Source organism: Hordeum vulgare, chromosome 3H (genome assembly GCF_904849725.1).
Source record: "Hordeum vulgare subsp. vulgare chromosome 3H, MorexV3_pseudomolecules_assembly, whole genome shotgun sequence".
NCBI classification, from domain to species: domain Eukaryota; kingdom Viridiplantae; phylum Streptophyta; class Magnoliopsida; order Poales; family Poaceae; genus Hordeum; species Hordeum vulgare.
Window position 1 is genome coordinate 621,076,299 of NC_058520.1, and position 17,260 is coordinate 621,093,558.

Consider the following 17,260-nt stretch of genomic DNA (forward strand, 5'->3'; position numbering starts at 1 on the left):
CGAGCAGGGGGCTCGGCGCTGGCGGGGGATCGAGGAGGAGGGGTTGCGCGAGGAGGTGCTCTATGGGAGGAGGAAGGCACGAGGATGACGGCGCTAGGAGGAGAAGGAGGGATCGGGGCAATTCGCTAGGGCAGGGGGGAAGGAGGCTTGGGCCTGGCCGACTTGGCTGGCTCCTCCTCTCTCCGCTTAGTTGGTTTTTTTTATAAAAAAACAAAAAACAACCACCAAAAGAGAGGTTTTAATAAAAAAAAAATCCCTTTGACTCCTTTAAAAATATACCCAACGTTAAAATAGATTGGGCATTTTAAAACAAATAAAAAAATGTAACCTTCTTTTAAGAATTAAAATAAAACCCTTTCACAAAATAATAAAATCTAAACTCCTTTTTGACAAGATAAAAAAATAAAACTAAAAGCTCTTTAAAGAAGAAAAGAAAAATGAGACTGTTTTAAAATAAAACAAGAGGAGAAAAAAAAAGAAAAACCCAAGGGGTTGCCCCCACATTTAATGAAAGGATCTTTTAAAAGAAGACGAATCTTTTGACGGGGTTAAAACGAAAACTTTAGCAAACCGCAAAAAAACGAAATAAGAGGGGAGAGGGGGAGCTACTATCGCACTACGACTCGGTGATCACTCGAAGCACACACTCAAAACACCACACGTGATAGACAATGCAGATGCCATGCATGATGCGACGATGCAAACTAAATTACGATGCAACAAATAAAACTAATCACACGACGGAAACGGAAATAAAAGGGGGAATCTTCTGGGCTTCGGTCTCGGGCTGTCACATGTATATACATCACTCCTATCCATTCTGAATTTCTAAAACCGATGAAATGCCAATCAAAGATTGGAAAAAATGTATGATCAATCGTATAGAGCTACTTGAAAGCAACATTGTGCGTAGGCCAAGAATTGGAGACATGATGATCTCCATTCTCCATAATGGAGAGTCAGGGCCTATCTTGTTTTATGATATTCTACCTAAGAGAGGGCAGAGTAGGTCCTATGAAAGAGGAGTAGGTCCTAGGTACAGTGTGTTATTATGTGCTACAATGTCTTATGGTTGATGATGATGAGGAGGAGGAGTTGTGACTATGACTAGTGACCAACTTGTTATATGATGTCTCATTGACGAAAATGATGATTAAATAGTGTTGGTGGTAATGACTATGATGATTATTAGCTATAGTGATGCAAGAGTTTTTATATTAATATGATGATGATGTTGATCATGATTATCATGATGATTTGTTATTACGATCATGATTGGTTATTATATCATTGAGGGAAGGAAAGCGGATTAAATTCATGTGGATGGATCAAAAGTGATCAAAAGTTGAATTATTAGGATCGTTGTGTTGCCGTGAGTTTCATCACGGGTTGGTCTTGGTAGACCTCAGGTCGCCAACCTCACATTGCAGAATGATCATGTTGTCCCTATGGGAGTGTTTTGCGGTCAATGTACGTGTTGCTCGGTGGTCTTACACCTTGCATATGCCTCCTTTTCTTCGCATTGACTTTATCTACCACATCGTCATGTCGCACTGCATGATGAACCAAATCAGAGGGTATGAGGGTGATGGTTGAAAAAAAACTTGCAAGGCTGGCATCTTTATGACGTATGTGTCACTCCTCCATGTAGTGCTTGTGATTGTTCTTGTGGCGATGGCCACCTTGTACGCCGGCTAGGTGGTGCTTCGTCATGGGCACCCCGGCCCTCTTTTCTTTCCCCACCATTGTTATAAGATCTCGATGCTTGTATTGCAAGGTCAACCTTTAGCAATGACACCCTTTAAGAGGGAGCCTGATCTTGATGTCTTGTACTTGTCATTTGGGCAATGTTGGTAGACCATGACTACAACCTAGGTATTACGAGACCTGAAAATGTACATACATTTACATTATGTATCTAGGTATATGTGTATTTGTTTTTTCAATTTTTTAAAGCTAAATGGTCTGAATTTTGAAGCTTTCAAAACGAAGGTCTCTATAGAGCTCGGTCTTGGTTTAGCATTTTTAATTTTCGAGGGAGAAGGAGTGAGCATCGTACAAGTCATTTACTATGTTACATAATTGAATGAATGGAATGGTTTTTATTATTAGTTTTTTTATAACAAGTTTTTTATTATTAGTTGATCCCACGTCCATGTGGTTAATTTAAGTTAGAGCATCTTCAATAGCATGTCTATGTTTGGATGTTTATATATTCATATAGACAATGATCTAAAAAAATTCTTTCATATACACGTCATATTAGAACGTCTATATACATGGACCATGACCGGTGGGCCGTCGCTGGAGAGAAGGAGAAATCATGGCTGGAATTGAGTTTGAACGACGCCTTCACATTGTCCAGGCGTGAACATTGTCGTGGTCGATTTAGATAATGCATGTTTGGACGAATACGCTGTTGGATACGTATTTTGGATTCACGTGGTAAAAATCGAGGGTAGACATCCGTGTCGAAATAGGTTGGAACGTCGTACCCATCCTGGGCGACGGCTGCGTGTTTATCTAGAAGGGGCGCGACTCCCTGATAGCGTACATTGTTGAGATTACATCTTGGAGATAAATTAAAGACTAGAGATAGAGATAGATGTTTAAGTTACAAACAATATCTTATATCTAAACAACCTAGTCTATCTCTATCTTAACCGAGACTACATCCTCAACCGGTATAGGGACTATCGCACGTTTAACACCCTCCCTTAATCACAGCTTTGTAAGTTGAGATTACGTTTGAACTCTTCAAAACTTCTTGTGGGCAATGTTTTTGTAAACCCATCTGCAACCTGATCTCTAGAGTGCACAAAACGAATTTCCAATTGTCTGTTGCTAACTCTTTATCTGACAAAGTGGAAATCTATTTCAATGTGTTTTGTTCTGGCATGGAAGACATGATTAGCAGATAAGTATGTTGCACCAAGGTTATCACATCATAAGCATGGAGCCTGAGTGCATTTTATGCCAAGTTCTCTTAACATGGATTGAACCCATATAATTTCTGCTGTAGCATTTGCTAGTGCCTTGTACTCAGCTTCAGTACTTGATCGTGAAACAGTGGCTTGCTTCTTTGCACACCATGATATTAGGTTAGGCCCAAAGAATACTACAAAGCCTCCAGTGGAGCGTCTGTCATCTATACATCCTGTCCAGTCAGAAGAGAAGGCACTGACAAGGGAAGATGAAGATTTGCTAAAAGTGAGCCCAACATTCATAGTGTTTTTGATATATCTTACTATGCGTTTGGCAGCAGTCCAATGATCTGTAGTTGGTGCATGGAGAAACTGACATACTTTGTTAACAACAAAGGATATATCAGGTCTTGTCAGAGTAAGATACTGGAGAGCCCCAACTAGGCTTCGGTACCTGGTGCTATCCTCATGACCAAGAGGTCTTCCTTCCGCAAGAGACAATTTTTCTGTACTAGACAGGGGAATTGATGAGGGTTTGCATCCTTGCAAACCAACTCTCTTTACCAGGCCGGCAACATACTTCTCTTGAGAAAGATGAAGCCTGTCTCCAAAATTCTTTACTTCAATGCCCAAAAAATAATGCAAGTCTCCTAGATCTTTAAGTGCAAATTCAGCACTCAAGTCTTTCAGCAAGCCTGCTATTGCCTCATTAGATGAACTTGTGGCAATAATATCATCAACATAAATTAGTACAAAAATAGTTGTATGTGACTTGTTGTAGATGAACAAAGAAGTATCAGATTTTGAAGGAACAAAGCCAAGTGTTTGCAACTTTTTACTGAGATGAGAGTACCATGCTCTTGGGGCTTGTTTCAGTCCATATAGAGCTTTATCCAATTTGCACACATGAAAGGGTGAGTTTTTATCGACGAACCCAGGAGGTTGTTTCATATATACTTCCTCTTCCAGAACACCATGAAGAAACGCATTCTGTACATCTAGCTGTCTGAGACTCCATCCCCTGGAAACAACAATAGATAGGACAAGACGAATAGTTGCAGCTTTAACAACATGACTGAAAGTGTCCTCGTAGTCTATGCCATACCGTTGCTTGAAACCTTTTGCAACAAGTCTTGCCTTATAGCGACCAATGGTTCCATCAGACTTTCTTTTGATGCGAAAGACCCACTTGCAATCAATTAGATTTTTACCTCGTGGTGGAGGAACCAAGTGCCATGTTTTGTTTTTCTGGAGTGCTACATGTTCTTCCTCCATAGCCTTCTTTCACCGTGTATCAGTAAGGGCCTCTTCTAAGGAGTTGGGTTCACCTGTGGAGCATGCAAGACCGAACTTGGTGATGTGCTTGTAATCAACAGGTTTAATTACCCCTTTTTGGAGACGGGTGCGTGATTGGGATGGTGGTGCAGAGAATCCAGCTACAGCTGGCATGGCAGCTCCTAGTGCGGCAGCGTCGGGTGGTGCAGAAGATCCGGGCGCCCGACAGCTCCATCAGCCTCGGCGCGCTCGATAGATCCCCTGACGGAATCAACCTGGGGAGGAGCGCCTGTCGGCTTAGCGGGAGGGCGCGGGCGACGTTGGTAGCAGTGGGGGCCACCTGCAGGAGAAGAGCGCCAGCGGTTTTCACCTGTCCGCACGAGGCTCGATGCCGACGGTTGGTGGGGCGCGTTTGCATGTGCCTGAGAGGGCCCGGTGGCAGGTGCTAGTTCGCTGCCAACTCCTGGCCCTGGCGCGCCTGCCGGTGATGAACCCGAGGAGGATCCGCCTGGCGCGCCTGCCGATGCTGAACCCGAGGAGGATCCGCTTGCTCCTGGCGCTGGCGCACCTGCCAGTGCTGATCCCGAGGCCGATATGCTCCCTCCCGGCAGACACATGAAATATTGCTGGTCACCGATTTCCGCACCGTTTTCTTCACCGATTTCTGCTGGAGAGCGATCTGCATCATCACAAAGCTCATGCACAGGGTTATGAAGATTAGTCAACATGTGGTCATCACAGTTATTTTCCCCGATGAGATGATGTGGTAGGAGGAGGATTTCCTTGTGTAGCAAGGCACCAGCGTTAGGATGGAGATCCGCAAAGGGAAATTTTGTTTCATCAAAAACGACATCACGAGAAATATAGACTCGTCTAGTGAAGATATCGAGACACTTGACCCCTTTTGTGTTGAGCACTATAGCCAAGCAAAGCACATTGTTTGGATCGGAACATAAGTTTGCGATTGTTATAGGGCCTAAGGTTTGGCCAGCAAGCGCAACCAAAAACACGAAGGGATGCATAGTCTGGTTTGTGGAGAAGTCTCTCAGTGGGTGTCTCATTGTTGATGACTCGACTAGGGAGGATATTTATAAGGTGGACAGCGGTGAGGAATGCCTCATCCCAGAATTTGAGAGGCATAGACACACCTGCCAAAAGAGCAAGGCCAACCTCTACAATGTGTCTGTGTTTGCGTTCAGCAGACCCATTTTGCTGATGAGCATGAGGGCAACAGACATGGTGAGATATGCCAAGTTCTTGAAAGAAGGAATTGAGCTTTTCATACTCTCCTCCCAATCAGATTGGACGGCTATTATTTTGCTATCAAATTTTCGTTCAACGAGAGCTTGGAAATTATGAAACACTTGGAACACTTCAGATCTCTTCTTAAGAAGATAGATCCATGAGTACTTGCTGTAGTCATCAATGAAGCTAACATAGTAGGTGTGTCTACCAACAGAAGAAGGTGTAGGGCCCCATACATCAGAGAAGACCAGTTGCAGGGGTTTTGTAGACACACTTGTAGAAACTGGATAAGGTAATTGATGACTCTTAGCCTTTTGACAAGAATCACAAATTGTTTCATTATTGCGCTGTCGAACAAATGGGAGCTTATTTTTCCTAAGCAAACTTTCAACTAAAGAAAAAGAGGCATGTCCTAATCGATCGTGCCACCTTGTGGAAGATAATTTAGTGGCACTAAAAACTTGCTTGTTGAATCTTCTAATCTCCGGGATCAAGGGGTAGATCCCACGAACGCATCTACCGCGATATAGCACCTTCCTCGGCTGATCCTTGATCAAAAAGAAGAAGGGGTGAAATTCAAGAAAGACATTGTTGTCAATAGCAATGCGATGAACAGAGAGGAGATTCTTTAATGTTCTAGCGACATGCAAGATTTTTCTAAGATGGATTTTGAGACGAGGGGTTTTAAAAACTGAGTGACCAATGTGACAGATCTTCATACCTTCTCCGCTGGCGGTATGGATGTTGTCTTGCCCGCGGTATTTTTCCCGCATGGTCACCTTTTCCAGCTCGCCGATGATGTGGTTCGTGGCGCCACTGTCCACGTACCAATTGGTGTCTACTCCATATGATCCATCAGCCGCACCTGCCACCTTTTCGTCTTGTGAGGAATCGCCGTCCTCATCAAAACGGTACCAGCAGTCCTTGGCCGAGTGACCAGGCTTGCCGCAGATCTGACAGCGGATGGCGTCAGGGCGCTTGGAGGAGTTTGAGCGACAGCCCCTGTTGTTGTTGGAGGAGGGCCGTCCGCTGCCGTGGTCGCTGTTCCCGCGATCATCGCCACGGGTGTTGGTGTTGCCGTGGCCTCCGGTGTTCTTCCCTTTTCTACGCGGGGATCCTCGATAGCGTGAGCCGTTGCGGCCACGCATGGCTGCGTTGGCAGAGGATTTAAACCCTTCGCCGCCAGAGTTCGCCCCTTGGAACAGCGCCACCCGTTGATTGAAATTGCTCATCTGGGCGAACAGATCGTCAAGGGTGATGGGCGCAGTGCGGGCGTCGAGAGCGGAGACGAGGGGCTGGTACTCCATGTCCAGCCCGGCGAGGATGTATGAGATGAGTTCATCCTCAGGAAGTGGCTTGCCCGTCGCTGCCAACTCGTCGAGGAGAGATCGCATGTGAGCGAAGAAGGCAGCGACGGTCTGTGTCCCCTTCTGCGCGTTGGCGAGGGCGATCCGGATGTTGTTGATGCGGGACAGAGACTGGGATGAAAACATATGCGCCAGTGCTGTCCATAGCTCGTGTGCATGGTTGGTCGATGTCACCTGCACGAGCACCTCCTTCGAGAGATTATTCAGGAGATAACCAAGTACCCGCTGATCCTCTCGGAACCAGATCGGATGAAGGGGGTTTGGTGCTGTCTCCTCCTTCCCGTCCTTGTCCTTGGTGACGACGACCTTGGCTGGCTCCGGCATGCTACCATCGACATAGCCGAAGACTCCCGCACCGCGAAGTTGTGGCATTATCTGTGTGCGCCAGATGATGAAGTTGGCGCGTGTGAGCTTCTCGGTGATTTGGCCAGAGAGGCCGACGTTGGTGGTGGAGGATGAAGACATGGCGACGGCGGAAGCTTTGGTGGATGGCTAGATGTAATGGAAGAGTTAGGCTCTGTATACCATGTCGAAATAGGTTGGAACGTCGTACCCATCCTGGGCGACGGTTGCGTGTTTATATAGAAGGGGCGTGACTCCCTGATAACGTACATTGTTGAGATTACATCTTGGAGATAAAGTAAAGACTAGAGATAGAGATAAATGTTTAAGTTACAAACAAGATCTTATATCTATCCTCAACCGGTATAGGGACTATGGCACGTTTAACGAAAGCAAAATATAGTTCCCCTAGTAAGTACTCCCTCCATACTTAAATATAAGTCTTTTAAGATATTTCACTAGACGTCTACATACGAAGCAAAATGAATGAATCTATACTTTAAAGTATGTCTATATACATCCGTATGTAGTCCATTAGTTGGACTTCTAGAAAGACTTATGTTTAGGAACGGAGCGAGTATGGTACATTTTGTTGTCACGCTGTATTTATGTATGGTACAGTAACAGTAGTACTCCTAGCTGCACCTGCAGGTAGTGAGTGACCGTATCGTTTTCTTTTCCCCCCTCTCTCTCTCTCTCTCTCTCTCTCTCTCTCTCTCAGTCCACCAAGGATTCCGGCGGCGGCAACGGCAAGAAGCATCCATCCATCCTCATCCGGCGGCGGCAGGATGGGCAGGCCGTTGAGGTATTCCTCCCTCCCCTTGGTGTCTTGGTGTAGGTCTCTAGGTGTATGTTGTTGACCCCGTCTTGCTGGTGGTGCTGCCGGTCACCACCATGAGATTAGATATTTAGATTTGCAGCTCTAGTGTGTTGTTAAGGGAGGTGAAAGGCAGCGAAGGGAGGTAGGAAGCAGCTTCCTTTGGTTGGTTGACAAATCAATTGGATATGATGGATTCAATGGCGATAGTCTGTATGAAATGTAATGTAATGTATGCGGCGTGTGGTGAGGTCATCAAGGGGAAGCCACCAACCCCAACACTAGTCAACAATTTCACACTGCCCGCCTCACTTTGTGTTTCAACGGATTCACCTCCCCTCCCCTGGATCTGGATGCCAACAACGAAAGAAAGAAAGCAAGAAAGCAAGCAAAGATTGGATTTGATTGGATTTGGATTGGTTAGAGTCAAGAAAGAAGATGCAAGCAAGGAAGGAAGGATTCAGCTTGCCGTCCCTTTCAGCCCCATTAATCGCCTCCTCTATCTCTATCTCTATCACACCACACCTCCTTTGTTAATTCCTGTTTGTTGCTTACTTACTACTCACATCAGACCTCCTTTGTTAATTCTTCTTCTTCTTCTTCTTCTTCTTCTTCTTCTTCTTCTTCTTGGTCTCTGTCTGTCCCCTCCTTCCTCCCTTTGCTTATTGTCCTTTCTGCATCCTCCTCCGCGGCAGCCGGCCGTCCTAGCGATCCACTCCTTGCTCATTCTGCCTTGTCCTGCTGCCTACCCGTACCAGTACCAGGTGAGCCACTAATAACTCCAGCTTCCTCCTTTTTCCTTTTCTTACCTTGCTCTTTATTACTTACTTTCCATGATTCATTTCACTGGTTCATGCTCAAACTCTCCTCCCTCCCTCCCTCCTACAACATGCTGCCTTCCAACATGCTACAGCCCTGATTCTTTTCTTTTGTTTCCTACCTTCTTTCAATTCATGCCTTGTATGCTATCAAAGTGCAAAAGAATTTGGAATTTTTGATGCTACCCCCTTCCACCAAACCTCTCATCTCTCTACTACTAGTTTATATATGTCTGCAACTGTTTATTCTTTCGCAAAAAAAAAAGCCCCAAATACTACTTCAGCACATCCGCATTACTTTGCTCCTTGCATCGTCATCCTTTCTGTATCTCTGCATCACGACAAGTAAATTATTTATCCTTAATTTGCTCATTTTTTTCCTTCAGAAAACGAACTCCTCCATCAGAATCAGATACAGGAGACTGCATTGCTGAATATTACTGCCAACAAGTTGGGGGGGATTTTCTCCTCTGCAGTGCAACGGCGCCATGCTGCGGTTCCGACTCTTCTATCTCTGTTCCGTTATCTTCACATTATATTCCGCACATGTGCAGCAACCGACGAATGCACAGATCACGGCACCATGGGAAGGTAAAATCCATCCGTCCATCCATCTTAACCACCACCACCATACCTCTCTCTTATTTAGTTTCGTACGTATTATATTATTCGTATGTTTACATTTCTGTATCCTTCTTGCATTATTATGAGAGCTAGAGACTAACTAGTCGCTCTACATTTGGTTCTGCAGTCAATGCTTTGAGAGCGATAAGAGGCAGCTTGAGTGATCCACAGGGAAATCTCAACAACTGGAACCGTGGAGATCCATGCGTCGCAAATTGGACCCGTGTTATCTGTTACAATGTAACAGCAACCGATGATGGATACTTCCATGTGAAAGAACTGTATGTGATGTGCACGCCTCATCTCTATATCATTTATTTATTTATTTTATACAACCACCCTTCTCCTTAGCTTGCTTTTTGTTATGGACTGCAAACTTGGGCTTGGTGGCATCCATATACAGTTTCGTCGACTTTATTACTACATCATTTTTGCCTCCTTCATTCTGTCTTGATGCAAAATAAACCACACAAATGTTCCAGCACCTTCTTCCAAAATAAACCATATTGAAAGGATGCAAAATGTGTTTAAATGGAGCAGGGAACATTTTTCCTCTGAAAAGTCTAATTCATGTGATGGAAATATGTTTCACTTGGTGATGTCTTCTTATTATGTGCTTATTACAGGCAGCTTCTACGGTTGGGTTTATCTGGGACCTTAGCTCCTGAGCTTGGCCAGCTCTCCCGCATGAAAATTATGTAAGTGCAGTCGGTTGAGCATTCTTATCGCATAGATTGCACAAGGAAGGGGGGGGGGGGACTGACTACTTGTTTTGATTTCCTTTCAAGGGATTTTATGTGGAACAAAATCACCGGGAGCATTCCCAAGGAGGTTGGCAACATTACTTCTCTGGAACTATTGTAAGTCGAAATCTACACCACCGATTGATTACTTTCCTTCATATCCTTCATAGTGCTTACAGTTTCTTTTTGTTCAATAAATAGTTGTTCCTCTGAGATGATTTGGCAGTTGTTTTTGCTGCTGTAACAAAGGTGTGCATTGCTTATGTCTTTGCAGGCTCGTAAATGGAAACCAGTTGACTGGTTCTTTACCAGAGGAGATAGGCTTCCTTCCTAACCTGAATAGGATTCAGATTGATCAGAACCATATATCCGGACCCATACCTAAATCATTCGCCAACCTGAACAAGACGAAGCACTTGTAAGTAGAATATGATTTTGCCTCTCTGTTAACTTCTGATGGTTATCCTTATCCTAATGGATTTCCAACTTCTGTGCAGTCACATGAACAATAATTCATTGAGTGGTCAAATTCCCCCTGAATTGTCCAGATTACCTTCACTTGTTCACATGTAAGTACCTGACCTCTGCACCCACCATAATGATTGTTTTTCAATTATACTCTACTTACAGTGTAATTCGCTTGCAGGTTGTTGGATAACAATAACTTATCGGGCTATCTTCCTCCAGAATTAGCACAGCTTCCGAAACTGCTCATCATGTAAGAAGCCTACAATTGTGCAGTAGTCCGAATAATAGTCATTTTTTGATTACTTTGGTTGGGTGGCTTGGATATTAATGTTGATCATGAATTGGACTAATTTTCTTGGTGCTACATGAAGTTCATAAGCAGTAGTTCCTCTGTATTTGTTATTTTGTAGCTTGTATGAACTTCAACTGTACTTTACGGTTTAACTACAACTTGGGGAGCTGAATGTCTGCTCCACCCTTCTCTTTTACTGAAAAGTAGCTGCCGACATGTGTTCAATTGCGAAACTGTGAAGTTACTTGAACTGACGCTCAGTCCGTTGTTTAGGTTACTTCTGAGTTTACCCTGATCTTTACGGCGTTATTTCTTGCCAGCAGTAAACCACTGGAAGCTGATATGCTGCTGAAACAATATAACTGCTAGTCTTTTGGGCATTTTCTGTCATTTATATACCACGAGTAATTCAAAACTAACTGTAAAGAAGGCCCATAGCAGCTCGAGTAACTTCCAGTTCATTTTGTACACTTGTTTGAGATATCACATTTTGAAGATATATTCTTTCACTGTCCATCTAATTACATCTTTTCAAAATGATCCCAGTCAACTAGACAATAACAACTTCTCGGGAAGTTCAATTCCTTCAGCTTATGGCAATATCACCACACTTCTGAAATTGTAAGTATGTTCAACATCTGTCTATCTTCTTAGCTCTGTGCTAAAATGAATTGTGATATTAGTAATGGTGATTAATCTAATGGATATGGTCTCTACATCAGGAGTTTGAGGAACTGCAGCTTGGAAGGTCCTGCTCCTGATGTCAGCGGAATACCGCAACTTGGCTACTTGTATGTACATTACCTCGTATATGGAACAATCTTACACATGATACTTGGGGGAATTTGGTGGCTATGGCTTTACTCTGATCTTTCTTTCTTGTGATGGTGTTTCTTTCAGGGATGTTAGTTGGAATCAGTTGACGGGTCCCATACCATCTGGCCAACTAGCGAGCAACATAACTACAATGTATATAAAAATAAAGCCCTCACAACCATTTTCTTTCTTAAGTGTCATTTATTGTTCTTTCTTCCAAATGGAACTTCTATTTTCAGTATGAACTCACTTTTGCAACTTGTGCAGAGATTTTTCTCACAATCGTCTTAACGGTTCTATTCCCGGAAGTTTCTCTGGCCTCCCTAATCTCCAAAGATTGTAAGTCTGACACTACGTTCTCCATGCTTTAATGCCCTTTAATGTTTGATAGGCATATATCTCTAGAAAGTCAGGACTCTTTTACTTCATTATATCGGTACTTTACTCACAACCGGCCTCCTTATATATAGGTATATCTGCTCATGTAGTTAATACCAGTTTAACAGATAGGTTGACTAATTGTTGTCAATTTGCACACTAAATACCTAACAATTAACACCAATCATAGTTTTAAATGAAGAGTAACTGCTTGCTAGACTACCTTCTGTGGGCCCATCCCGACAGACATAGTTTTAAATAGTATGCATGCCAGTACTGTTCATGAATGATCAATAGAATCAGACAGCTGACCTTTTTTTTTTTTGTGTATCTTGGTTCAGGTCATTGGACAATAATAACCTGGATGGTTCTGTCCCATCCGACGTCTGGCGAAACATCGATTTCAGTGGAAACAGAAGCCTGATATTGTAAGGCCATCACAAGTTGAATCTTTCATGTCACCTCTTTTGACTCTCAAAATCCGTTTAATTGACATATTTCTTTGAGACTGATAGTCTAATGTTCTCCTTTGAATATTTTGCAGGGATTTCCACAACAACGGTCTCACGAATCTGTCAAATCCTCTTACGCCCCCTACTAATGTTACCATCCTGTACGCATTTCTACTGAGCAATTTTTTATTTGCGGGGGTACTGAGCAATTTCTTTAAATTAGAAAAATCTTGACCTACTTGTACCATTAGAAAGGTTCTATGTTGACACCCAGGGATTGGTCTCACAATTATTAAATAAAGAAACCTGATGTTATGTTGACCGGTTTTATAGTTTGAATGGTAGCCTTAACATCCACGTGCTGCAGCTTTCTTGCTTTTACATAAAGTATACTAGCTTGTAGCCACCAACCTTGTTTTTTTTCATCCAGAATACATACTGGATATTCAACCTAGTTTTTTTTCTTTCTGTTTGGAGATTTTCTCAAACTCACAATTTGAAAAAAGAGTGTAATTCACACGATTAAGGAAGGGGAGAAACAATCGTGTTGGATTTTTTAGACCCATTTATTTGCCATTGCCATTACCTTATGTTCCTTTATTAACATGTCATGTTTAGGTTATCTGGAAACCCCGTATGTCAATCCCAGAACCAACTCAACATAGCTCAATATTGTCAATCAACTCCAGAAGTTATTGCTGAAGGAGGTTCCATCGATAACAGCACGATTTGTGCGCCATGCGCAACCGACCTTCCTTTAGAGAGCGTAATCAAGGCACCAAATCCATGCTCGTGTGGCGTTCCACTCTACATCGATTACCGTCTGAAGAGTCCTGGATTCTGGGATTTTGTTCCGTATGAAGCGCAGTTTCAAGAGTACTTGTCGTCAGGGCTCTTTCTCAACTCGTACCAGCTGGAAGTTACCACTTTCATGTGGGAAGAAGGCCCAAGGCTGAAGATGAGGCTGAAGCTGTTCCCAAACAACACTATTTTGTTTAACTCGGGCGAAGTGCAGAGACTGAGATACATGTTCACAGGGTGGCTCATCGCGGACTCGGATATATTTGGGCCCTATGAGCTTATCGACTTCAATCCGGGGTGGTATGAGAACGGTATGCTATTTTATCTCCACTCCACTCTATATTTCGTTTTGTTGCAATCTTTTGTCTTGGTATATATCCAGCAGTTGTAGCAATTATTCAAGAGAGAGAGAGAAAGAGAGAAGTCACATTTCCCCATGATGCTTTCTTTTCAGTACTGCCGCGTGGCACAAAGAAGAGTCTCAGTACAGGTGGCATTGTTGGTATTGTCATCGCAGCCTTTGCTGCAGCAGCAGTTCTGTCATCACTCATTACTCTCATTATATTGAGAAGGCGTTCAAGACAGTTTTCAAAGAAACGCACTGGTAAGCCCTCCATTTCTACTTTCCTCTGTTAGACAATTCATATCTTCTTCAAGTAAAGTGTAATTTTTGAGTTGTCCACTTTTATTTATTTATCTATCAAAACACCCCTCTTTTGCTTCTGAATTTGTTTTGACTTTTCGATACCAGTTTCTATTCACCTGAACTTTTTGTGAAGAAATCAGTTTTGGCTATTAAATGAGAATACTCTACTGTCTTTGCAGCCAGAAGGATCCCGATGAAAATTGATGGTGTGAAGGACTTCACTTTCGAGGAATTATCAAACTGTACAAATGATTTTAGTGAGTCGGCACTAATTGGTCAAGGAGGATATGGAAAAGTATACAGGGGGGTGTTGGCTGATGGAAAAATAGCAGCAATAAAACGTGCACAGGAGGGATCTCTTCAGGGTTCAAGGGAGTTCTTCACAGAGATTGAATTGCTTTCCAGGCTGCATCACCGAAACCTGGTTTCTTTGCTTGGCTACTGCGACGAAGAGGATGAGCAGGTTATTTTTTTTTTCTCTATAAAGTATAGTATAATCAAAGATACAAATGTTGCTGCTTATGCCTAGCTATGATGATAGAAACTCAATACTGTGAACCGTGCATGTATTGCAGATGCTGGTGTATGAGTATATGCCAAATGGTACTCTACGTGATCATCTTTCAGGTTATAACTTGTTTTCTTTCTGTAGCCTGCACCTCAAATTCATCATTCTTCTTTTTAGTTACATGGAAATTGCTTTTGCTTTTGCTTTGTTGTACGTGTACTTTTGGTGTCCTGCATCGGAAGTTGCTTGGTGTTTTATTATTATTATTATTATTTACGTAATAACAGCTAAAGCTAAAGAGGCTCTAAGTTTTCCCATGAGGCTACGGATCGCACTGGGATCATCACGGGGCATCCTGTATCTGCACACAGAAGCGGACCCTCCGATATTCCATCGCGACATCAAGGCCAGCAACATTCTGCTGGACTCCAAGTTTGTAGCCAAGGTGGCCGATTTCGGCCTCTCGCGGCTTGCGCCGCTGCCGGAAACAGAGGGGAGCGCTCCTGGCCATGTGTCCACCGTCGTCAAGGGCACCCCGGTGAGTCGTGGGTTCTTCTTCTTCTTCTTCTTGTACCATGCATGCATTGCAAGGTCACATGTGCGTGGGTTCTTCTTCTTCTTCTTGTACCATGCATGCATTGCAAGGTCACATGTGTTGGTTGCAGCTGATTGATGGGGCCGTTTGCAGGGTTATCTTGACCCAGAGTATTTCCTGACGCACAAGCTGACGGACAAGAGCGACGTGTACAGCCTGGGCGTGGTGTTCCTGGAGCTGCTGACGGGGATGCAGCCCATTTCCCACGGGAAGAACCTGGTGAGGGAGGTGGTGGCAGCGAACCAGTCGGGGATGATCCTGTCGGTGGTGGACCTGCGGATGGGGGCGGTGCCGGGGGAGTGCGTGGAGCGGTTCGCGGCGCTGGGGCTGCGGTGCTGCCGGGACGAGACGGAGGCGCGGCCGTCTATGGCGGAGGTGGTGAGGGAGCTGGAGACCATCTGGCAGATGACGCCTGACACGGACGGCGTCCCCTCGGAGTCGGTGGCCATGGACCCCACCCACACGCCTGGGGCGTCGTCGTCGTCTACAGCGACCGGGTCTCGCATCGTGCCGGGGGGCAACAGTAACACGGAGCAGTACGACATGTCGTCGTCGGATGTCTCCGGCAGCAACCTGCTCAGCGGAGTGGTGCCTAGCATCAACCCTCGCTGAGAATCAATTGTTTCTGCACTGCACTGCACTGCATATATGTGTGTGTGTATTGGTGGAGCTCTGGTTGGAAGTTGTTAGGAATTTGTGGTAGAAATTTGTGATTTCCATTTGTGTTTGTGCTCTGCTAGGCAGGGCGAGTGTCATTTGTGCTCACTGGGTAATGTGTGAGCTATTAGAAATTTGGTTGACATTTGTGATTTTTCACGTTTTTATTCCCTTTTGTAATTTGCTTCATTTGGTAGAAATTTTAGCTAGTACTCCATCCGTTCCTAAATATAAGTTTTTTAAAAGATTTTATTAGGAGTCTACATACGGAGCAAAATAAATGAATCTACACTCTAAAGTATGTCTATATACATCCGTATGTAGTTTACTAGTGTAATCTCTAGAAAGACTTATATTTAGGAACGGAGGGAGTACATTTAAAAGCTTGCATTGTGTTTGAAAATAGGAACATGATCGTCTTTGTGGCTTGTGTTTCTAAACCAACCGTGTTTCAGATTCAGTTTCCCTGAGATAATTAAGATAGAATTCAGATATTGATCAAGCAGCAACACAAAAAGTCTCTTATGCTCTGTGCTGTGTGTTTGGCACGAGAAAAATATTGGGAGAACTCCGGGAGAAAGGAAAGGGGGAGTGTATTTCTCTCTTGTGGCCAAGGGAAAAGTAAGTATGCGGGTGTGCCAGTGTACCATAGCACACAAAGAAAATAAGATACGGGGAACAGGTATTTCTAATCTCATTGGATAAACAAAATTACAAGATTCCGTGATGAAAAGCCCTCAATATCCTACTAGCGCGGCCATGCCGACTGTGGCGATTATATGATCTCCTAATTCGTGGGGTGTTGAAAGGCTCCCGGTTAATTACTTCCGCCGGATACTTCTGATTGAGCTGTGTGGTCGTCATCGTCGTTTTCGCTTCACGTTCTCCATGAATGTTGATGGTGGTGTGTGTGTGGGCAGTGGCAGAGCTCGTGTCCTCGTCGGTACACGCGCCGCAAGTAGCGTGGCCTTTGCGGTGGCCGCGCCCGCCCTCGCCGTCCCGCCTCGTCGGTATAGACGGCGTTGGAGTAGTTGTTGTTGAGGTAGCATGGATCGCGCTCGGCTCGGATTTATTGACGACCGAAAGCTTCATCGGGGTACGCAAGGGGCTACGCCTTGCGGGAGTAACTGTCGGTGGAGATCGATATCGGTGTAAAACCGCCGCGTTGCTCGTATCGGTGGAGATCAACATTGTTGTTGAGCGCCCGACGCGGCAAAGCGGATGATGCCTCGGTGCGCTCTTCATCTACGTACGTCTTCAATGGTGTATGGTGTGGCGCCGAAGTGGAAGAAGTAAGGACGGATGGTGGTGAAGTCCGTGTCTTGGCCTTGGACGACACGAGACGTGACCAAGTACTCCCCCCTTTCCTAAATATAAGACATTTTAGAGATTTCAATATAAACTACATATGAAGTAAAATAAATTATTATATACTTTAAAATATATCTATATACATCCGTATGTACTTTATATTGAAAACTCTAACAACGTG

At 44.1% G+C, this 17,260-nt stretch overlaps 1 protein-coding gene across 3 annotated transcripts; it reads left to right on the forward strand.

The window, feature by feature from the left end:
- Positions 1–7,821: 7,821 nt before the first annotated feature.
- Positions 7,822–16,013, forward strand: LOC123445770 (probable LRR receptor-like serine/threonine-protein kinase At1g06840). 3 transcript variants are annotated; one of them, XM_045122804.1, is made up of 21 exons: positions 7,822–7,958; positions 8,666–8,734; positions 9,175–9,379; positions 9,540–9,693; positions 10,039–10,110; positions 10,201–10,272; positions 10,430–10,573; positions 10,653–10,724; positions 10,802–10,873; positions 11,462–11,536; positions 11,638–11,706; positions 11,816–11,884; positions 11,999–12,070; positions 12,451–12,537; positions 12,654–12,722; positions 13,180–13,673; positions 13,817–13,966; positions 14,188–14,471; positions 14,584–14,635; positions 14,804–15,054; positions 15,205–16,013. In XM_045122804.1, exons 3-21 carry the CDS (start codon positions 9,277–9,279, stop codon positions 15,721–15,723), a joined length of 2,880 nt encoding a protein of 959 aa, XP_044978739.1. In that variant the 5' UTR covers positions 7,822–7,958; positions 8,666–8,734; positions 9,175–9,276; the 3' UTR covers positions 15,724–16,013. The 3 variants fall into 3 exon arrangements, with proteins under 3 accessions (XP_044978739.1, XP_044978740.1, XP_044978741.1); XM_045122805.1 differs by lacking the exon at positions 8,666–8,734; XM_045122806.1 differs by lacking the exons at positions 8,666–8,734; positions 9,175–9,379.
- The last annotated feature ends 1,247 nt before the right edge of the window (positions 16,014–17,260 follow it).